The 23,407-nt window shown below is 46.3% G+C and overlaps 1 protein-coding gene across 4 annotated transcripts in view; it reads right to left on the reverse strand.

The window, feature by feature from the left end:
• Positions 1 to 8,317: 8,317 nt before the first annotated feature.
• The window catches only part of LOC146208477 (ralBP1-associated Eps domain-containing protein 1-like), a 63,953-nt gene continuing 48,863 nt past the window's right edge, over positions 8,318 to 23,407 (reverse strand). For 3 of the 4 annotated variants that reach the window (XM_084594059.1, XM_084594051.1, XM_084594035.1), the window contains 8 exons: positions 23,188 to 23,336; positions 22,763 to 22,827; positions 21,622 to 21,732; positions 21,278 to 21,320; positions 21,035 to 21,078; positions 16,974 to 16,988; positions 15,066 to 15,181; positions 8,318 to 12,299 (listed from right to left, as the gene is read on the reverse strand). In XM_084594059.1, coding sequence (XP_084450185.1) covers positions 12,128 to 12,299; positions 15,066 to 15,181; positions 16,974 to 16,988; positions 21,035 to 21,078; positions 21,278 to 21,320; positions 21,622 to 21,732; positions 22,763 to 22,827; positions 23,188 to 23,336 — 715 coding nt within the window. In that variant the 3' untranslated portion in view covers positions 8,318 to 12,127. The remainder of the gene's footprint in view (positions 12,300 to 15,065; positions 15,182 to 16,973; positions 16,989 to 21,034; positions 21,079 to 21,277; positions 21,321 to 21,621; positions 21,733 to 22,762; positions 22,828 to 23,187; positions 23,337 to 23,407) is intronic. The other variant, XM_084594044.1, reaches the window with a different exon arrangement.

The raw sequence follows: 23,407 nt of genomic DNA on the forward strand, positions 1-23,407 counted from the left end.
GTTTCTAAGAACCTCCTGTAACATGCGCAATACGGAATTTAACAAACAACAACCACATAGTAGCGATAAAAAAATAAAAAAATTTACAAGATTGCACTTAGCTTCGGTGAAGAGGTAAACAGCGAAAGCATTTTCTTCTTTTTATTCCTTTTGTACCTTTTTCTTTACTACATTTCTTATTGTCTCTATACAATTGACATCTAAATTACCTGGACCACGAAATTAAAGGATCGACTTAAAAAGAAAGTCTACTGCCGGAGACAAGTATAAAAATATTGGCACATTCTGGTAGATCTTATCACTTGGTGGCAGTATCGAGGGAAGAGTTCGCGGTTTAACAAGGGATTTACATTTTAAATTGATCAGGAAAGTCAGGTGGATGGATGGATGGATGGATGGATGGATGGATGGATGGATGGATGGATGGATGGATGGATGGATGGATGGATGGATGGATGGATGGATGGATGGATGGAATATAGGCGCGTCCCCTTTGAAACGGGGTGGTAGCAGTAGCTATCATGCTCATTTTTCTCCATATATCTTAATTATTGATTTAGAATTGTTAACTAAACCATCATTCTATTTTATAAATTTTGCTCCTACATTACTAACATTATGTCACTTCTCTGCTTTTAAGCCACCAATCTTCCAGCCGTTTTTTGCTAGTTTCCACCGCCGGTTTATTCACCCGGCCACTGTTATCTCTAAACCCCAGAGCTTCAGGAACAGTGATTGCGCCTGCATCAACTTCCGGATGGATACCATTGCATTCGAGTATAATATAGTCAATTGTTTCACTGGAGTTTCCACATACAGCACATGCGTCATCTCCATTGTTAAACTTCTTTTTGTAGCTGCGTGTTCTAAGGCACCCTGATCTAGCTTCAAAAAGTAGGGCACTGCCTCTTGAGTTATCAAAGAAATCTTCCTTCCTGATCTGCATTTTCCACTTTCGGTATAATTCCACACTCTGGTTTTTTTTTTTTTTTTTTTTTTTTTTTTTTTTTTAGGTTTTAGCACAAGGTGGCGCCATGCTGTGTCCTTTAGTTGCTACTAACACCTCATCTGTTTGGTGGCTATGTCACAGCGTCATACAGACATATATTTGTGTTCACATCAACTTAAAGCAGCCTACATTTTTCTCTTTCAATAAATTATAGCCACTTTTATTCTTTAAGCTTGCCTAATTTGCTCTTAAAATGAGTTCAAAACAGAAACCACACAACCGAAGATGACGCCATACATGTAGCACCGCTGTCATCAGCAGCCATGCTGTAGGCAAAACAGTTGGTATCTGCTGTAAAGGTCACCGCGGGATTATTTAGTTCATGAATGGAGTGGTCGAAGAATTAGCCATCGCACTTACCTATCTGACAGCGATTTCGGGGTCGCTGTCAGAGATTCGCGCAAGGTCATAAGAATTACGACAAGGGCAGAATATCCTTAGAACCGCGCCGAATAATCAATAACCTGAAGCGCTCATCGGGCAACAAGGTCGATCTAGTTGGTTCCCCGCACGCATAGGGGACGTCTCTCCGCATCTCACCTAAGGCTTTAATCTCACCAGCCTCAACGATGTCGCTCACTCCGTCGCACGAAGTCTCCCGTGTCGGAGAGAGAGCCATAGTGCAAAAGGGGGAAAGACAGGCTGGCGAGCTACCTGACTCGCCGGATCGACATTCCCTCCGCCTAGCATGCCTGGATGCCATTACAAACACATATCCAAACCCGCTACAGTATAACAGCATTTACCCCGAAATATATATGACACCAACACACACAAGGTCTGCAAGACAAACATCCTCACTTAAACATATACTTTGGGAGTGTAAGGCACAACTGACTTGCGCTAATCCCCAAACCTTCTCGTCAAGGTGGCCCGTCGCTCTACGCAGCTCCAGCCTCAACGACCAACTAGGCCGTCCAGCAGGCCCTCGAGGCGGCGAGCATTGAGGAGCGCATGCAGGCGGCGGCGGACACTGTCGTAGACTACACTGCCAGTAGGGGTCTGTCATATGCTTGCCGAAATAATTGGAATTATTCATCTATAACCCAAAGTCACTCCGATGCAAGCGCAGCTGGGAATTTGACATCGCTGTAGAAGGAAAACCAGTTCCAAAGGTAGATCAAATCAGAAACTTAGGACTATTCATTCAGGAAAATGGATATAATGATGGAACAATCAGAAAGCTAGAGGGATTCGCCACGCAAGCCATTGGCTTATTTAGAACGATCGCGTTGAAAGGACGAGGCCAGAATGAAAGAAGCTTGCTTAAACTAACCCAAGCTTACGTAATAAGTCGCGTGATCTATGCCACGCCGTTCTTAAATATCAGGTTGGAGGAGAAGAGGAGATTAGACTCTCTCATTCGACGGTGCATAAAGAGGGCCCTGGGCACATCCACAGAGAAGCTTCTTTCTATGGGAGTGCATAAATAAAGCGGGATGAAATAGCGGAGGCTGTCTGAGTTTCGCAGCTGGAAAGATCAACTGGAATGACCATGGGCAGAACTATACTCGAAATCAGGCCTGCAGACAGATAGGGGACTACGAGAAAAATCAAGCATCCACAGGACTGCCGAGGAAATCTAATCATCCCTCCCCCCCCCCCCCTTCTCTCGTAACATGCATCCCATATTCAATACAGAGAGGAGGGTGAAGAGAGGAGAAGCACTAATCAGACGCTTCGATTCGGTGGACAGCAAGTCGGTTGCGTACGTGGACGTGGCAAGTGGCAAAACGAGGCTGGCGGTGTTCTCAGTGCCCCGGTATCAGCCGCCACCATTAAAAGCCGCAACACGGAAACGGCTGATGAAGTTGCAATAGCGCTCGCTTGCATCGGAACGCAAGCCAATTTCATAAACGGCCATTTGGAATAAACGGGTAGGTCTCGCCGAAAGCGGCAAGGATTCTAGCCAGTAGACGATTAAACAGGAAAGTTCGCTTAATTTGGACCCCTGCACACGCGTCCGTTCCTGGCAAGGAAGCGGCCCACGAGTTAGCCCTAGCTCTCTACTTCCGGGTAACTGTGGAGCCGCCCGACTGCCATACCGCCTCATTTGTGGTTTTGCCGTGGGCACCTAGTGCCAATCGTCCGACGGCTCTCTGATTTATTTCTAATGTCGACTGTACCTCTGATTTTAGGCACAAAACCGCATTTCCGAAAGTAAGCCCGGGCACCATAATTCCTTTCCAAATAACCCCCTAAACCTCATATCTGTTGTATCCCCACAATGCCGTATGCTTCATTATCCCGGTATTTCTTCGCCATTTGGCTTTAAGTGATTGCTCATGCTTTCCAATGTATGCCAATCATTCGTTTACCCATACCCCGAGATAGTTATATTCTGCTCCTCTTGGTATTTTATGGCCTTGTATTTTAAGAGCCTGATCAGTTGAGCCATTGGAAATCATCAGACCCGACTTAACTGCGCTAAAACTGAAGCCTAGAGCGTCCCCTTCGTCTCCGCAATACGTAACTAGAGTTTGCAATTCTTCCTCTCAGCTAGCAGCACAATATCGTCTGCATGCATCAAACCGGGGAGGCGCCGCCTTTCCACCTAATCTATATGACAGGTTAAAAGTTAGGTTACTTTCTTGTATCCTCCGTTCCAGGTTTATCATATAAAGCATGAACCGCAGCGGTGATAGAGGACAACCTTGTCTTAATCCTTTGCATACATTGACAGCTTCCGTACTTCTTACCCTTCTCATGTAATTTCTACTTCGTTATCCCGGTATATTTACTGTAGGAACTCTGTTATCTCATGACCGATACCTTCTTTGTTCCACAGGAGTTCCCTGTTTACGTTGTCGAACGCCCCGTTTATGTCAAGGAAGGCCAAATACAGAAGTCTATTTTCCACTCTAGATATTTCGATGCATTGGGTAAGCACGCAAAGGCTATATCATCTAAGCGCCTACCATTTCTAAAGCCGTTCTGAAGTTCTTTGAGTATATTGTTACTTTCTACCCATGCTTGTACCTTTAATTTCACCGCCTGCATGGCCAACCTGTACATAACAGATGTTACGGTAATCGGCCCGTAGGATTTTGTGTATCCTTTCCCTTTATCAAATTCATTTTACTCTGCACTTATCTAATGTGGCACCCTCTGGGAGTGGTTGAAAATTCGTCCGCTACTGGTTGAAAACGCCCTTGGGAGACACAGCCGCCAGCGAAATGACGGTGGGTGTTCTTGACAGCTACCGCTATCTATCGCATATATCTGTCGCGAACATTAACCACACATGGCCTCCGAGATCGGCTACGGCTGCGCCGATCGGGAGGCCGAGAACTGCGCAAGTGCAGCTGGGGTTGGTGGTTTGTTTTCAACCACGGGAGAGGCGCGCATGCGCGAAGCGGCCTTGTGAGAAAGGCGAATTCGCAAGAGGTAGCCGCATCGAGATCCCAAATCCGACATGGAGGATATATATATTTGAAAATTTTCTTTCCGTGATTGATTGAATGTCCTTTATTGAATGGGAAGGCTCATGGCCATGGATGGGGATAAAGGGGAGTAGACATAATCTTCATTGTTTATTTAGGTCGTCACTCGAATCACATTGCTCTAACCAGGCCACTAAGCGAGCCATACTTGGCAAATATCATCTGTGTGTTTGCATCAGTTTCTAGAAGGGAACGGTAGTTCAGGCGGTAGGGTTCGATCTCGGGGCGTCCAGTAGAAAAAGCAGGGCATTCCCAAAGTAAATGAGATATGCCGCCGCAGGTTAGAGTCGTACAGTGGGGGCACGTAATCATTTTCTCTTTATAATGACGCCAGCGGGCCATAATATGTGGCGTGTAAGCCGCATGGGCGATGAGCTTATTCAAAAAGACTTCTTGACTTGGGGTGAGGTGGGTTCTTCTCGTAAAAGGTGGGTCTGGTGTGGCCACCTGCATGCGATGCTGACTGAGGCTACGAAGACTGGTCCGAGTATAGTGCATAAGGGCAAGAGAAGGGGTGAGTAGCCCGCCCAAGGTCGAATAAGGATGAAGCAAGGGGGGTGGGGAAGTAAATGTGGACATCCCACCTGCCAAGGCAGCCGCGGCGTGTGCCGCCGCATTGCCCCCTGATTCGCCCGAGTGACCTGGGGTCCAGTGAATAGCGACAGTTCTGGTCGCGAGTTGGTGGCGTTTAAGGAGGCGCTGTATAGCCGTAGCTGTTGCATCTTGTGAACCCGGAGTAGCGATTTCCTTGTAAGCTTCAAAGGAATCAGTAAGAATACGTAGTGACCCAGTTCCGGTGCAAGGCACTCCTGACAAGGCTCCCCAAATCGCGAGGAGTTCAGCGTGAAGAGGGGTACCCTGAGGTAGATGGCAGGCATAAGCGCCTGAAAGGGAAGGGTTGTCATCGCATACCCAGGCCATAGATGCGAATTCGCTTGTAATGGATGCGTCGGTGTATATGTCAGTCGTATCGGGGATTCGCTCTTGTCGGTGATGGGCAGCTAGGAGCTCCCGGGGAATGACAAAATCGCGGTTTATAGGTCGGCGATGGACGCGTGTGACTACTGGCATCTCCCAAGGGGGAAGTGATGCATATAGGGCTGGTGTTTTGTCGTTACGCTGTTCATCCCAGGCCAGCAGGCGACGCCCCTGGACAGTGTTCTCTAGACGTATTCGATGACGCGTCTGTGACTCGGTAACGATGGTAGTGAGCGGTGGAAGAGCGGCCAAACGCTCAAGTTCGGCTATAGGAGTGTGCTTAGGTAGACCGGTAATAGTGCGCAGTGTAGCGCGATGAAGGCGTTCGACCTTAGCGAAGTCAGTCTTCGACAGTTGGAGGACCGGTGTACCATAGAGGATTTTTCCGACCGCCGCTGCTCTGGCCATCGCACGGCAGGCATGCTGCCGCGCACCGCCATGCCGGTTGGACAGGCGACGAATAGTATGTAGCAGTGCTGGCCAAAGGCGTTGTAACTGACGAACCCATTTCTGGGGGCTGTTGCAGCTTGATATGGGCAGGCCAAGAATGCGGATTTGCCCATTTGAGGAGGTGATGGTGTTGCCTCCGATGTGAAGATGGATCTGCATACTGGGGTTGGTTTTATGTTTTCCGTCGATACTAATCAATTCTGTTTTATGTGGTGCGAGTTCGAGGCCAATTTTGGTTAGTGTATCTTCAAGACAAAGAAGGGCCGCCTGAAGTTCAGTCTCCATAGAATATTTGTCTACGTAATCCGCTGCCTCAGTCCAGACGGTAATATCATCGGCATATATAGCGAATCTTGCGCTTGTGCTGATTTCCAGATTCTCGGCGACGCGTGTCATGGCCAAGTTGAACAATATGGGTCCGAGAATGGAGCCCTGAGGTACACCCCTATCCAAGTAATAGGTTTTGGGCACCCATCCCGGAGCTTTGCCATGTAGCTGAATGGGTCTAGATGTCAAAAAATTGCGGATCCAGATTTGGGCACGATTACTAGGAAAGCGTTTGGCGAGTTCCTCCAGGATAACCTCATGGCGAACATTGTCAAAAGCTTTGTGTATATCGACAGCCAGGAGATAGTCAGGTAGCGTTTTACGATGAGCTCTATTCAGAACTCTTCGCAAAAGCCAAAGGCAGTCATGCGTTCCAAGGTTAGGGCGGAAGCCGGCTTGAGCTGGATGAAATCCAGGACTGACGTATTCAATGTAGTGACTAATCCGGGTATGCAGCAGGCGCTCGATGAGTTTACAGAGATGTGAAGTCAGTGCAATTGGACGCAAATTACTAGGAAGTCGAGGGTTTTTGCCAGGTTTAGGGATAGGAAGAATAAGAGAAAGCTTGAGGTTATCCGGTACCGTTCCGGTCTCCCAGTAAGAATTAATGATGTCGAGAAGGGCATCCTGGGCTGCCGAGTCGAGATTGCTAAGCTCCTGCCAACTAACTCGGTCGTGCCCGGGTGTGGCGCGAGCTCGGCCTCTTCCGAGGGCTGCTTGCAGTTCTCCCTTTGAGAATGGGCGATCCAGGTCTGGATCAGGGTTTCCGACTGGGAAAATGGAAACTGCTGGTGGAGGCATTAGGCTGGCGTGTGGGAAAAAGGTGCGTAACATAAAAAAATCGCCAAGGTGTTGCCTTTATGTGTGCGATGCTCGGCGGATGAAGCCAGCACTAAAACAACAGCAAAATTATCTAGTTCTTTTGATGGAGGCGAAATAAAATGGCGTCCGTGTGCTATGCACGGGCACGGGCTTGCTACTGGCTGTGCAGCTGAGCCGCCTCTTGATTGATTTATAGGAAGGGAAAGGCGCGGTAACTGTCTCACTTGTTTTTTGTGGACACCTCAACCGCTTCCTGTTGTGGCTGTAGGAAGAAGGAAAAGAAAATGCACGCGCCTGCTACTGGCTCTGTAGCTGAGCCACCTCCGCTGCCTAATAATTTAATTGGTTCACGGGAAGGAAAAGGCGCAGCATCGTCACACTTGCTCCGTGGACACCTGAACCGCGCCGTAAGGGAAGGGAGGAAGGTGGGAGTGAAAGTAGAGAGAGTGAAAGGGGAGCCGTAGTGGAGGGCTATGGAGTAATTTCGACCACCTGGGGATCTTTACCGCGCGCTGACATCGTACAGCATACGGACGCCACTTCGTTTCGCTTCCATCGAAACGCAGCCGCCGTGCGGGCAGAAGACAAAGTAGAGAAATAAGAAAAAGATGGAAAGACGCGCGCCGCAACAGTCGTCGTCCGCCACCTGTGCGGGTGCAATAACGGCCTACAACATATCAAAATTCGGTGGCAGGCTAGCCCCGCCACAAGCGGTGTTAACCTACCAGAGTCAGCCCCATAGGGCCAGCAACAGCCACCCTTCACTACGGCACGCCTTCCTTTCCACTATCGCTCCCACCTTCCCTTACGGCGCGGTTCAGGTGTCCACAGAACAAGTGTGACAGATACCGCGCCTTTCCTTTGAACCAATTTAGTTCTTTCGCGCAATCTATGTGTCTGCTCATATTTTGGTTTGGTTTGTGGGGTTTAACGTCCCAAAGCGACTCAGGCTATGAGTAGAGATTCCTAGTAGAGGACTCGGGAAATTTCGACCACCTGGGGTTTTTTAACATGCACTGACATCGCACAGCACACGGGCGCCTTGCTTTCCGCCTCCATCGAAAAGCGGCCGCCGAGGTCGGGATTCGAACCCGCGTCCTTGGGAACAGTAGTCGAGCGCCGTAACCACTGCGCCACTCATATTTTCTAATGTATAACACATTGTTTCATAGCTGGAACACAACTTAAATTTGGTGTCTACTTAGACGCTCCAATCCTGAAGGGCAAGCTGAGCATCAGGCACTGTACAGCTGTAACACCAGAACAATGCAGCCAAAGGTGCAGCAAATGCATGAACAACTTTTTATTTCCATACCTCAGCTCCACAACCACAAACACAATGACAACTTTTCATTTTTTTTAATACCTCGCGAGATCATAAATGGGCTCTCATTAGCTTTGCTTGGACAAGAATCCACTTTTGGCGTGAAAAAAAGACTACCTGCCGGTATGCAGTAGTATTCATTTGAAACACCAACGAGATCTGCACACTACTGAAGCCGTCTGTAGTATTCTTCGCAGGCAGGCTTAACAACAGATTTCAATAATGCAAGAGCCCCGAGTAAATGAAAAAGTCGTGAGATTGGTAGGCTGTCGCCACTCTCGAGAAAACAGTCGCACCGATGCCCTCCGACTACTTGCGGAGGCATCGTCGCCGTGCGAAAGCTATGAAAAATATCTGCTTCTAAATGGCATCGCCAAAGTGGGTGCTCACAGAGCCTGCATCTTAACATTTGAAGGGCTTCACACATTGTTGCTAGTCTTAGCTAGAGGAAAACTCGGCACCGGTTGTTAACCAATTAGCATTTAGGCGAAACTTTGGCACGGACCTGCAAACATTTCGCGAAATTCCTCGAAAGCAGTCTGTTTCAAGTCACTGCCAAGGTGCACAGTTAATAACCGGGTCGATTTACCTTTCCTCCAACCACTTTATACATGGGCAGTGCCCATTTGCGTGATAACAAGCTGCCGGGGGGGATATGACAACAGGGTAAACATCATGCGCTGCATGCCATATGTAAACGAAAATATTTATACACATTCATACATATGTATATATATATATATATATATATTTATATGTACCACTTTACAACCTATATGCACACCAACACAGTTGCATATATGCCACACAGGATGGAGGCCTGCCTAAGGTTGCTTTCTTCATCATCTTCCACTTCATTCTTTTTTTTTTTGTACAAGCCTAAGTTATGTACATATCACTACTCTCTCCGGGAGCACGCCCCCACCCCTTTGTAAACCTTGTGCACTGGCAAGGAAAACAGTAATAAGGAGATTTAAAATAGGGGGACCCAACAGATTAGAGCGGGGCGACAATGTGCACATGCGGAGTGCTGCAATGGATAGGCGATGTATGCAGTAATCACTATCGGCATGCACACTCGTGCCCCACTATTACCCTATTAGATAGGATCCCCCTATTCTAAAACTATTTTCTGACAAGAGCACTGCCCTTCAAAGTGGCACTTCTCATCAGTCCACCATTGTACAAAGGTGCCAAACGAAAGCAAGCAGGCAGTGGCATGTAAAGCCAGAACCAGCAACCAACGGGGCCCAGACGGGTTGGCATCTCGGGACTCTGCCATTGAAGCAAGTGGATGCAATAGGTGGATCTTCACGACAGTGTCCATGGTTTTGGCCCCCAAAATTAAAAATATTATCGAAGTTTTGCAAGAACGGCTTCTCTTCGATCGTACGATCTTGGCCGAAACATGCAGCATCTCTACTCACTGCCTCGCAGTGCTCTGAAGTTTCCCCGTGCATGGGAGGAGCAGCACGTGCGATACTGCTGCTGTTAGCATAGTACACCAATTACAGTGCACAAACAGCCAAAACATTCAATGATGTCAGTTTCACCCTGGGGGAAAAAAAAAAAAAAAGAAGACGGATAGACTCACGTCAAGCAAGCATTCATACATATTCAGCCCGCCGAGAGCAGTACAGCAGTACAGCAGCAGATGTTTAACTGGTGCTTGCGGGGCTTTACTTTTATAACGAAGAAAGTTAAAAATACAAGACATCCAAGACGCTACTACCACTCTTTCAATAAATAACACATTTAAAATCTGACAGCACAGACCAGCCTGAAAAGTAGAAGTAGAAAGGGCAAATTCAATGACTGAAGGAAAGCTAAGAATACAGCACTGCAAGCCAGAAAACAATGAAAACAGTGCTCCTTCAGAGTCTCTTATCTTTCATAATCAAATCAGCAGCAGAAACGCTATTCGATACAAAGAATGCACACAGATCAAAAGAGCGAGAACATGAAAAGATTAAAAGGAGCCATCCAGCAGCAACTGAACTGACACTAACTGGACAAAACTGAGCTAACTGAACTTGTCATACATTAAAACCTAGTGAAAGTTAACTTTAGAGCTGCTGGCACTATCAGCAGCAAAAGCACTAAGTTCAGTTTGCCCAACCTGTGTGTAAACTGCAAGCCACAGCTCAAAACCACACTACAACAGTCAGAAACTAGCACAAGACCACAATTTGAGGATTCTTGAATCCATATACACCACTAGCTTTTCAACAAGGCTCACTGCCTCAGGTACATAAATATCTGCTTTAGAGTATGCTCAAAAAAAAAAAAATGCACGAGCTTGAGCTGAAAGCTCTAAAACATCAGAGGGGACAGGCGGCGTATGCCATAACTAACATGCTGTGATCCTCCACGGCTATAGACGGTCAAGTGGACAGACAGGACAGGTAAGCCACTCCAATGGAATCACCAGAAATGTACAGGTGAAGCTCAGAACAACAATGCAGTAGTCCGAGAATTATACTGCTCCTCTTTTAGATCTCCTCACCCACTTAGCTTCTACAATCGCAAAGCACTGCATTTGCTTTCACTAAGCTCCTTGAAACTATGAGATGACACACATTTCTCATGCCACACAGGCCAAGCATCACATCAAAATCCCATGCACATCTTGGAAACTACTGCAGTCATATGTAGAGTGATGAAAGGAATTCCGGAAAAAGAAGTAGCCACATTCTAGGCAATATATACAGCATGGTCCAGTACAACAGGGTTTGTGTATAACATTTGAAGATGACTTGCAAAGCATATAAACTGACATCCTCTTTGTCAACGTTCATGAAGTAGGCGTAATGCAAAAGTAACCCTTTATTAATTTTTGAGGGAAAGCCAAATGAAAATGGTGCAAATCAATACAGGGTCCTGTGGGTTGCCACCATGTGTACATCCTAATGGACCATGCTGTACAAATGCTGCACAGAAGCTGAGAATACAGCTTAAAACACTCATTTTGTTCAATGAAGACAGTTCTGTCGATCGTGAGCATATCAGACGAGCATAAACACCTTATACGCATCCCCCAAAACAAACTAGTTTCAAGATGGAGCATAAGCTGTGAAGTGGATTTTTTTCTTTCGCCCCCAAATGCCACATGGCCTACAAATTTTCCTCCTGTGTGATTGCACTCTAGATGCAGTTGTGTCTATTATTGACAAAGATGGCATAGAGCAAAAGAGGGGGGGGGGGGGGGGGGGGATAGTTTTGGAGATGACTGGTGGCAAAACACATACCACATGCACACACAAAAAAAACCTTTTTAGGCCAGCTGCCAACACCACCACTAGCTTGCAGCACACAATGAACACGAACAAACCATAACATGTTACCAGCAAAGGAGCGTAATTACTAAAAAAAAAAAAAGACTATTTTCACTTTTCCTCCCCAAAGAAAGAAAGAGAAAAAAAAAAAAAACCACAAAAAAAGAAGCAAAAAAAAAAAAGAAAAAAAAGGAGAGACCAAAACGACACAAAGACAAGATGCTCACAAAGCCATTGACTGAAGCACACAAGCTCAAAACTAAACGACAACTCCGACCAGCAGCAGCAGGATACAAGTGTTGCTTTTATTCAACCGCGACAGACCAAAGCGTGCTCTGCAGGACTTCGCTGCTGCTTTGCTGGCGTTGACGTCAAATTTTTTTTTTTAATGAAAAACAAAAAAATGATTTTTTTTTTTTGTCAAGCGAAGTAGGCAAACACGCGAGGACAAGGTGAGAGAAGAAACGTGGGCGCGTCCTCGAGTGTATTGCCTGCCTCATCAGCAGGAGAAAGGCTTGAGGTTCTCGAGCTGAATCTCAAGAGAGAGGCGCTCCTCGGTGGCCTCGACAAGCTCCTGGTTGAGCTCGCTGTTGAGGAGCACTAGCATGTTGTTGCGCTCGCGATGGGCCCGCACCGCCTGCTGCAAGCCATACTTCTCGTTCGGAATGGTCCTGGAAAAAAAGAAAGAAAAAAAGAACAACACAGCAGCGATGGAAGCCAGGATCCAAACAGCAGACACTTTATAAATTAATCATAATCATCATCAGCTGGACTACACCCACAGCAGGGCAAAGGCCTCTCCCATTTTCCACCTTCTTAACCCGGTCATGTGCTAGCTAGCTGTATTCACTTGACCCCTGCGAACTCCTTAACCTTAACCACTCATCTGACTTTCTGCCGCCCCTTGCTACGCTTCCCTTCCCTTGGTATCTAATTCGTTACCTTTAGCGACCATAGGCTGTTCTCTCTTCGCACTGCATGCCCTGCCCATGGCCATTTTTCTCGATTTCAACTAGAATGTCATTAGGTCGAGTTTTTTCGGAATAACTGAACACTATTAATTATGCCAAGCAAAAGCAGGTTGCCCTTGGACAAGTTGTGCGAAGCCTCAATAAGATGGGCATTCAAGGACGTGCACCCCTACGTGCGTGCATGAACTCATTGCGATTTTGCTTGTGACAACATATCTTGCTAACAAGCCTACTACTTTCCGTAAGAAATGCACTCAACAAATTTCTGTAGATTTATGGGGGGTGGAATACGTGGAAGTATATAGGGTCAAACTTTATTCTTCGGTCAAAGTACCATAATTACTTGTGTATCACCCACACCAAAAATTGAAAAAAGAAAAAAAAAAAAAGTTTAAAAAGTGGGGATGCTGGGGAGGGGGGTTATCTGCAATTTTTTCCAGGGAGGTAGGGGGGGAGCAGACTTTATGACAATGAGTGGGCTCCTCGTGTAGGCCGCAATCCCCATTGTCATCCACGCTTGTCAAGCCGATAAGGAGCCAACAAAAGGCATAGCCAAATCATCATCCATAGCATAGTCTGTTTATTCTCAATGTCATTGGTCACGCTTTGTTCAGCCAGCGGCTGTTGGGCTTTTTGTCAGGTGCAGTTTCAACACCCAGTCAACCCAGTTTGCACTGTTGGCCTGCTTTGTTTTGGAGCCACGAGTGCGACTCGGCAGACAACCTTTACACCCTCACACCCACGGGATGTAGGCGAAGGCCTGATCTCTGCTCCGCCAGTAGATCGTGGATGTGTGGAAAGCGATACCGACCGACTTGGTGCGTAAGTGCTTCAAAAAAATGTGCCATCAGTAATAGCTTGTATGGTTCCGAGGACAACTACATCTTTGAGAGCGGAGATGAAGCCTCGGATGGTAGCAATGAGAGCGGCGACGATTGAGAATCGGATAACCAGTGAGGTTGTGGCGGTCGTTTGGATAAATATTCTGAAAATGAAATGATCACAGAGTGTGCAGGTGTATCTTTCCATTGCTAATTTTTTTTCCAGATAAAACACGCGAATTATATGTGAGAACTTTTTAAAAAAATTTTTTTGTGGAGTTAAAGTTAGGGGTGCGGGTTACATGCAGGGGCAGGTTATTGTGAATAAATACGGTATCCTGGTAAGTTGGTCTGCTCTCATATTCCGAAGAGAGCATCTTATGAGCAATCTTGCAAAAACATATTCACTGCGAAACCTGCTCGCATAGCCTTTAAAAGCAGAGAATTAGGAGTTTCCTTGTACTCGGGGACGGCAGAGCCACGGAGAGCACCTTCAAAATGGCACCAAAACATTGGAAGCCACTTCTCCACGTCTACGTTCCCTAATAACAACAGCCTGAGTTGCCCTCCTTTTGCTACAAATTTTTTATCAAGCTTTATATAGCATACGTTGACTTATGGCTGTAAGGCCTCCGTTGGGAAGCGAGCCTCCAGAAGGGAGAAGGCACGATACCCTTACCAGAGAAAGAGTGTTGCTGTTCTAGTTTGATGTAATTTGCATTGTAATTGTATATCTCGATTGGACAAGTGGACATGTTAAGCTGTAAACATATTCTCTGCTATCATCATTGTCAAGCACGCCTCCTGATCTTTTTCCAAACCGAATTATGCAACTGGAAGGGTTTAGGAGCCTTCTGTTAAGGGAAATAAATACCTTAAATTCTACACCAGCCTTCTTGCTATTGTAAGGTTCGACCGTCGCACAGTCTGAAATGCCTCACAGAGCCACAGCTACAACTTTTTCAATGGGTATCAGCCATGACCTTTGCCTCCTGCACATGCTGCTTTCTCAGTCGCTTACTGAGTAGCCGGACATTCCCTATGTACTCATGAGGCATGTATACTCCGCCTTTGTGTATACCCTCCGCCCCTCACTCCCACACAGGCGCGCGCGCGCACGCACGCACGCACACGCACACACACTATTTCCTTGATTTCTTTCTTCTTTTTTTTTTTTTTGTATATACAAGCGACGGTAATGTGTGAAAAGTTGATACCCACTCATCTGATCTTAACTTGAACAGAGATGGCTGCTCTGCCCAGCTCCGAACTGCTGCAACCTTTGCTTTCATTGTTGCCAAAGGTATTCACTGATTGCTGAAGGTACCATACAAGTTCCAAACCATTCCTTGCAACACTAGCAGCGAAGTTGACCTTATTTTCTCATATTTGGCTCCTATATTGGATCATATTTGGCTGAAGAGTAGACCAAAGCGCTTAGCAGTAAAAGCAATTGATTTCATTTCCCTTTATCGATTGTAGCCACTGTAAGGGGACAGAATGTGAATAATAAAAACCAATGAACACACTTCAGTTATCCGACCAATTTCAAACATGTCGAAGGGAGACTGTGATGAGCTTCCATCTGGTTTCTTCTAGAATGGGGGAAAACAATAAAAGAGAGAGAGAGATAAGAATGGCTCACTTCATCTCGGAGGCTGCCATGGCGGGAGGTGCGTTGCGACGTTTCTTCTCACTGGTGTCATCAGTCTGGTCGACTAGGAGCATCGCGCTGTCATCTGTGGGAGCGGGACTAGACTCCTGTGCATATGGGAGGCAGAAAGGCCAAGCCTCAGAGACTTCACAGGTGTAACAAAAGCATCATTTGATGCGTTTTTTTTTTATTACGAAAGCATTACTACGACAGCCGAAGCAAGACCTCGGGTGGCCGAAGCTACGCCGTCAAGAGGCGTGAAGAGGCCTCTTCGAGCGTAGCTACAGTCTCCTAAAAAAAAATCAGCCTGCCATGACATCTGACTTCACGTTACACTTATGCCACAGGCAGGAGCTGTCAACTCGGGTCGCTCCTGTCATATGGGAGGGTGGTATCAGAATCAGCCTGCCAGAACTGTTTGCATTCTCGTTACCCCTTCGACACGAATGCACGTCCATACGGTTTGGTTGAAGCGTGACTTTATATGTGGGCTGGTAGTTTATGCTCTCGCATAAACTAAAAGGGTGAGCTAAAAGGTGTGCTCTCGCATAAACCTTAAAGGGTGAGCTTAAGTGTCCCCAATAATGTAGCACCTTACACTGATAGGGCGTGATAGAAGAATAATGTAACAGGCAAAACAAACTTCCGTCGTTGCTTTTGCAATTCAACTAGGGTTAACCAGAGCTAAACCACAACTAATTTTTTTTACATGTGAACAGGGCATGCAAGAGAACCATGATCCCAAGAGTTAAGTGTGCTAACAACGACGCACTACAACTGGATTTCTCCATTCTATCTTAATGAAGGAGGAATAAAACTGCTACTAGCTTACTTTACTAAAAATGACAGCACAGCAGGAAAAAAAAAAAAGGCTCATATAAATGCCACAATTAGTACAAACGACCCTGAGAGCTTGTGCCTGGCACGCATATCCTTCTAATTTCTTTTCTTTTTTTTTACAATGGTTTTACGCAGCCTGACTAGGCAGCATGTAATTGTCCCTACTCTCGACAACACTTCTGCGATTTCGACAGTGCTTCCATGCCAAAATAGCGCTGCACGTGAAAACTGTGCAGATCCCTTCATATCCCCAGAATCAGCTTTTGAACGAAAGCAGATAGAGAATTTAATATGTTCCACTGAAATATCACAAAATTTTCCCATCTCAAGAGAACTGCTGGCATTCCACATTCCTGCTTCCGTGGATTTGAGTTAAAAATTCTCTCACATCGTATCGGGCCTAGACGGTTACTATAAATCCCCATCTCATTCCTAATGCCTACACATCGGTACTGAATACTCACATTTTAAGGAACCTATAGTAAATTCTGACTTTCCTACCATGTAGCATAAAAAACCAGAAGTTATCAACCCACCGTCACGTCATTTTGACCTTTGTCCAAGAGCAGTGTTTAAGCCATAATCTGATTTATTAAGACCAACGTGAGGTTAAGACCAACGTGAGGCAAAGCCACATAGAAGCAGCTTCCTTCTCTAATAGATTTTGGAATTTCCCCACAACACCTTCTGCCTCATGATCTTAAAGTGTAGCACGTCAAATTTTCCCAATAGTGCGCGCAAAGCAAATCATTGACAAAACAACAGAAAATCTCCACTTGTAACTGAAATGTAAAGACAACCATATCTAAGGCGCTCGTTAAGCAAATTTACTGCGATGGAAACGGTTTCTGACAGCAGTGTTTTTATTTAAGACATTCCATAATTCAAACTTTCAGATAATTCAGAAATTATTCCCGACCTCTTGAAGGCTAGGTTAGTGATATTTTACTGTATTAAAAAAAAAAAAAAGTCACAGGGATGAACCTTGCAATGACAGGCTCAAGCATACACACACACAAACACACACGGACACAAACAAGAAGAGTCAACAGTCATTACCAGGTCTTCAAGGAACTGAAAGAGGAAGAGGAAAGAAGGAAGAATTTTGTCAGGGCCCGTGGGCAACACTGAAAAATAGAAAAGTTGACGAAGACTTCTGCCAAAGTAGGCAGCTATTTTCAAGCAAACGCATTAGGTCTCAAGTCACTCCCGGTTAAACCAGTAATAACCGCAAACAGAAAATGTTGAGGCAAGAAATGACACAAGCAATTCTGACCACGAGCAAGCCATGCTTATATGATGTCAAAACAACAATGGCCATGGAAGCAGCAAGCCGTCATGCTCAAAAATACGACTGCTACATGTAGTGTACGGCTGAAACCGTTACACATGCTTTAAGCAGATTTGCAACCTTGAATGACAGTGAAGATTATGGACTCTTAACAAAATTATACACGGTTCCAACCATTTCATCTTTTCTTTTGAACTTCAATACAACGATCACGACTATTAGGAATTAAAACTGAGCTTCAGTGAAAAAAACCCGCGATGCAACGAGGCAACACAGCAAAAGAGATCATCGTTTGATTCGTTGCCTACTGGGGAAGATACACGCTCTCGATGGTACGGAACCGAACTGCAACGCAAAACGGCAATGGCGCTCAGTGTTGCTGGCACAATAGACCTTAAACTATTAGCAAATGCAACAGGAGTCATAGCAATTGCAAGACTTGAAGTGCTTTGCGACAACATGCAAAATAAAACTCATTTACAACACACTGCATCGAACTTAAGTGTTTAACATTAATGCAGTGCTAATAATTTCGGCAGAGCCAAGAGAGACATGCATTTCCGTTTGTGCAAAGGCTTCACATGATGAGTGCCAATGTCGCGTTTACGCGAGTTTTCACATACATGTAACCAGTGGCGTCGCTAGGGTCACTCGCACCCGGTGCGGAGGCGCAGCCCCCCCTTCCAACACACACACACACCCGTATAAGTACCAAACCGCAATTTCCTTTCTACCTCCTCTGTCTTCAGGGTTTGCTTTGAAGTAAAGTTCGCTCTTCACTCAACCACACAGTGCGAGCGAAGTGACATTTTTTTTTCCTTTTTCACACTTAGGCGCAGTGATGTCGTGCCCCACGACTGATAAATCAGCAAAACATCACATCAAAAGCCCAAGCATAATGGGAATTAACAGAAAAACACTCTTTCAGCTTGCTCTGTAACTGAGCCCGTTCCTCAAAACTTTCAATGCCGCGCGTTGTAGTTAGGTCTCAAGCAGAGCGTCTTTCACATGCCACATGCATAGGTGAAAGCCTCGTACTTTGTATGCTCTACATGTAACTTTTCTCCTCTCATTTCCATCAAAAGGTTCAAGCTGACTTTTGCATCCAGACTGCAAAGTTACCAATGCACACTAATGCCATAAAAACAAAATATGCGCGATACGGCCTTGTGGAGCTGGGAGACGGTGAGCGTCTCCAGGCTCATTTTTGTTTTAAGCTTTCAGTTGCGTTTCTCATTTTAACAATGAATTTGCCTTTTTCGGAAAAAAAAAAGTAAGAACTGCATAATGTACTACATGAGTACTCTTAGGTACATTCACTCTCAATTCCCCTTTTAGAGCTCCTGACCTCGCATAAAGGTGCCCATTCTCATTAGTAATTTTTTTTTTCTAGTCAGCGCGTAGTGATGAGACTTGCCATTCCACTGAGCAACAGGCATTCCGTGCCTTTTGGCATTTTGAAAGTATGAGGCAGATGTGTGACTGGACCGAGGAGCGAGAAGGAAACAGGACATAAATGAACAAAAAAGAAGCAAAAACCGCCGGCAGCGGTCCGTGCTTGGGAAAGGCGAATGAACTGCACATACATAAAAAGAGACGATTCGGCCGCAGTTGGGTGTCACGCTCCCGCGCAGGTGTTTCCGATGGGTATCGTGTTAATGCTGGCCTTTCCAGGGTACACGCACGTACACAGGCTCGGTCCAACGTTAAAATAGCGTTAAGTCTCTAGCATATAAGGCATGAGTTTTCAAGTACTCCTAAGAAGAGAATAATTAGTTGTACGAGAAGATCACACTTGCCAGCCAGTGTCTCAGCGCATGGAGGAAGAAAAAAACTGGAAGGGAGCGTCACGGCAGAAAAGTGAAGCCTAGTCATAAAAAATATAATGGAAAGCATCATGGGAAATTAGCCGTCACGTGATACGGCAAGCGGTAGCTGGTGGTTTCGTTTGCGGTTTCGCACGCTTCGCTCTGAAGGAATGCCTTCGCGTGGCCTTCGCTACGCGACGTCTGCGCTAGAAACCTGAAGCGCGCGCTGCGAGCAGGCGAAGGAGAACTTTTGAGTATCCTGTTATGCGCACTCCTTGAGAAACGAAATGTTCGTTCGTCAGGGCATGTGCATGTGCATGTATTGTTCGAGACGAAAATCGTTTGTTTCATTTAGGAAATGCACACCTCAAATACATATTGTTATGCTGAAGCCAGTTCCCCAGGCATATGCATTAAAGTGGCTGCCAGCCGGCCATGCCCTGGGCCCAGCACAGCGTCCTTAACACTATGTCGAATTCGTAGTCTCCTTGACGGAACGGAAGATGAAAAGGCCACCTGCAGTTCTCACCAGTGTGCATATAAACACTGAGTACAATGCAACAATTGTACACAAAGTAACGTGTTACGACGAGACGCACAACTTTCGGTAGTCCACTACAGTAGACTTTCCGCTGGGGCATTCAGTCACAAAAAAATACCATGTACCCTGTGCTATTGAGTCTGGCAACTATGTTGTCTAAATTCCAAAGAATCATTGCGTGCAAGAGAGAGAAGGGAGCGGCGTCAGAGGAGGTTGGCTTGCGGAGGCTGCGCGTGCTCCCTTTTAGTTTTTTCTTCCTCCATGTCTCAGCGGCACCAATGCGCGCCTTTTCACGTCCTCACATAATTAATTTCGCCCCCCGCCCCTTCCTCCCTCTCATTGCCCAGCTGCAAACCTCCTGAGCGCTCCACTCGGTGCGGACCGCACCCCCCTCGTGACGCCACTGCATGTAACCCTGCCTTTATGGCTGTATTGAACAGTTTCTGAATATTTTTAACGAATGCATTTGCACACGTTTATATATATTGTTACGAGCGAGGTTTTATTGGCTGGAGGACGAACGTCGAAAAGCCAGCTGTGTCCACTTGCGAATCCCAGCACGAGCTGCTTCTTTGTCATCCTCATCTTCCCTTGCCTCTAATTCTAGGTGCCCCAGTATCAAATGCAGTTTGCCGTAAATCTGGTGCACTGTGCTAATGACTGCCAAGCTGTGTCCACTTGGATCAGCAACAGCAAGCTTTCATACCACAGCTTGCGCTTTAACACTTTTCAACGGCGCCACAGAAGATACAGCGGCGTCAGCAGTTGGTAACCGGGTGGCTGAAAACCATTAATGCCTTTCACGCCCATTCCAGAACCTGTGGCATGGTTGGCTATTGCCTTCGAGTAAATATCTAGCACTAAAGTCGGCCGTAGTGGTGGAAAGTGTTAAAGGACAATGGCCCTAGTCAAGTCAGCGCCTGCCTCTCGTCAGCTGTTTGGATGCGGTGAGCAGGGCAACGCCTTTTGCTCCGATTAATTTCACGAGACACCACCGTAACGCGGAGCAGCTATCTTGTTGGCCGGCTGCTATTGTGTGCTGGCAGTTTTCTGCAGTCTACAAAAATCCCCAAGTGGCTTCAAAAAGGTGCTAAAAAAGAAAACCTCAGTACAGTTGGCCTCCTTACACAGCAGAACTCATGCCTCTCCTTTATGAAGTTTTGCAGAAATTTCAGATTAGAAATTTTGGCCATATAGCACTATGTTATGAATTTTTTACCTGTTCGCTATGACGAATTTTGAGTACCCCTGCCTGGCATCTAGTTTGCTTGATGACTTTTTTCCAAGTTAAAGGGTCAACAGTAATGTATATTGGCTTTGAGATTAATACTCAACAGTGGGTCCTTCACCAATTCACTATGGCAGGACCCAGGCGTCGGTTTAAATTATCTGTCAGCAGTTAAAAGAGGCCTAACTGTCCAGATTTTAACACAGCGTGAAGACAGAACTCTGGAAAATAATAAAACCTCAAAGTTCATACCTCATCGGAATACTCCGAATCCGATGAATACGGTGACGCCAACACTGTGGAAGAGAAAGAGAAAGAGCCAGTACTCAAGAGGACGAACATTTCTCTCTTTTCTCCCAGAAAATTTAAGAGTGCAAATAACGAACGAGACAACGCAGCTAGATCAAAGCACAAAACGGCAAGAACCGCAAAGCTCCACAGAACGGTTCCAATGAACTTGTATTATCTCTACAAAGCGAGGGACTCCATACTTACCCTGTTCGGCCGAAGGCTTCTTGTAGACCTCAAACGCACCAGGCTGTTGGAGAAGGGAGTGAGAGAGAGAGGCAGGAAAACGGCACTTTAGCTCGCTTGGCAGAAGCAACAAATGGAAACCCCAATGGTGAAGCAACCCAAAGCGATTCTCCCCTTTGACAAAAGCACGGCAAAAAGTAGGAGGTCAATCTCGTGCAGGCATACAGGAGTAGACTACAGTAACGAAAGGGGAGTATTGAAGGCAGCGAGCCTTGCTTTGTGAAGAGACGCGAATGACATGCATCACAAAGAGCACAGGCAGGTAGGTGGGGACGGAGATGGTTTGGGGAGAAAACTTAGATCACCTGAAGCTGCTGAATTGGACCACTCGTAACCTCGCTGCGCGATTCAGCAAAGTGGTCAAAGTCGGCAAAGTCCAGTGCTCGAGGGATGTCTCCCGTGAAGCTCTTTGTTGCCTGAAAGAGCATGCCCCGATTCTGACACACACACGGCATATGCACAATAGGAACACTTGAAGAAGGGCAAAGAAAATGAAGCGAATAAACATTAAAATGGCTGCTCTCACTCTTTCCAAGGAGGAGGCTGCTACCGTTTACAATTAGTGGGCTGGTTTTGGTTTTTGTGTTTAACGTCCCAAAGCGACTAAGGCTATGAGAGACGCTGTAGTGGAGGGCTCCGGAAATTACGACCACCTGTGGTTCTTTAACGTGCACTGACATTGCACAGCATATGGGCGTCTGGCTTTTCGCCTCCATTGAAAAGCGGCCGCGGGGCCGGTTTTCGAACCCACATCCTTGGGCACAGTAGTTCAGTGCCCTAACCACTGCGCCACCCTGGCGAGACTGTTTACAATTAGTGGCAAATTGACTGTTTCTATGGCAATGCCCTGGAGTAGCTCGCTCGATGGATACAAACAGGAACTCAAACCTACTACCTTCACAGCTAAAGTGGCAACGTGAGTGGAGATGTTTGAGCGTGCCAGACGTTACACATGGCAAAAGTGGCAAGGTTCACGCAATACTTACAGCCTCTGGAGCGTCTTCTTCATTTCCTTCCTGAGAATCGCGTCAGAACCAACATGTCACAACCACCACCATTAACATTTAAAAAAAAAGTTATTATTGGCAGTAGCTATATGTGAGAGATAACGCTCAGCAGCTGACAGCACTGCTACTGCTGAATGCCATTTAAAGAAATCCTGAAGCAAGCATAGTTGAAGAAAAGTCTGGTGATGCATAGTCAACAGCTTCACGTGGCAGTAAGTCGTTCAGACACTGAAGACATACCAGCAGCAAGTCTTTGAAGAGAGAGAACTGGAACAATTGCTTCTTTTCCTGCCAAACTTTCCATTTTTATTTTAAGGAATGCAAAATGTCAGTTCTGGACCCCTTCAAACCCAAACGCAGAGGTGTACGGGCCAGAGAGGGCATGGTTTATCTCAGTTTCAGAATGACATACTAGTGGTCAAAAGTCCTGGTAACATACGTTTCCTGGAGAGACCCTTGGAGGAACAGCGGGCGGCGCTCCCAAGTTCTGCGGGTTTGCCTTGCCTGCAACGTATGCAAAAGCAAAAAATATTTGCCACATACACTGGGAAAGCCTTCTTTTATATTTTTTCCTACAAGCAGAAACACACACACAGGTTTTAGGAAAATATTTTTTTCTCCCTCACACACCGCAGTTCAGGCAACAAATTTTTCTGCACTCAAGTTAAAAATCCTAAACATACAAAAAATTGCAAATTAACTAACTGACCTGGAAAATCTCACACCCTTCGCCATTAATATCTTACTGGTATCCATTCACATCCCTATTTCTTCACAAATTAGTGAATTTAATGCATTATCGAGAAAGGCCCACTGACATGCAGTGGGCTCTACGCCGGCTTTGCTTGGATGCAGATGGCTCACCGAGGCGGTTCAGGTCGAGCGAAGAGCTGCGCGTGTGATTGCGCTTCGGCCTGGGGGGCGGAGGAGGAGGTGGCTCCTTCTTGGGGGGCAGCTGGCCCTGGGAGCCCACAGGCACCGCGCCACCACCTGCCGTGGCACCCGAGAAGGAGCTGCAACGTGACGGACACAGGCACGCACCAAAAATACCTTGTTATAATTCAGATTTCAGGAGACCCAGGAA

This window comes from Amblyomma maculatum, chromosome 1, assembly GCF_055883805.1.
Source record: "Amblyomma maculatum isolate TAMU_Amacu chromosome 1, ASM5588380v1, whole genome shotgun sequence".
NCBI lineage: Eukaryota > Metazoa > Arthropoda > Arachnida > Ixodida > Ixodidae > Amblyomma > Amblyomma maculatum.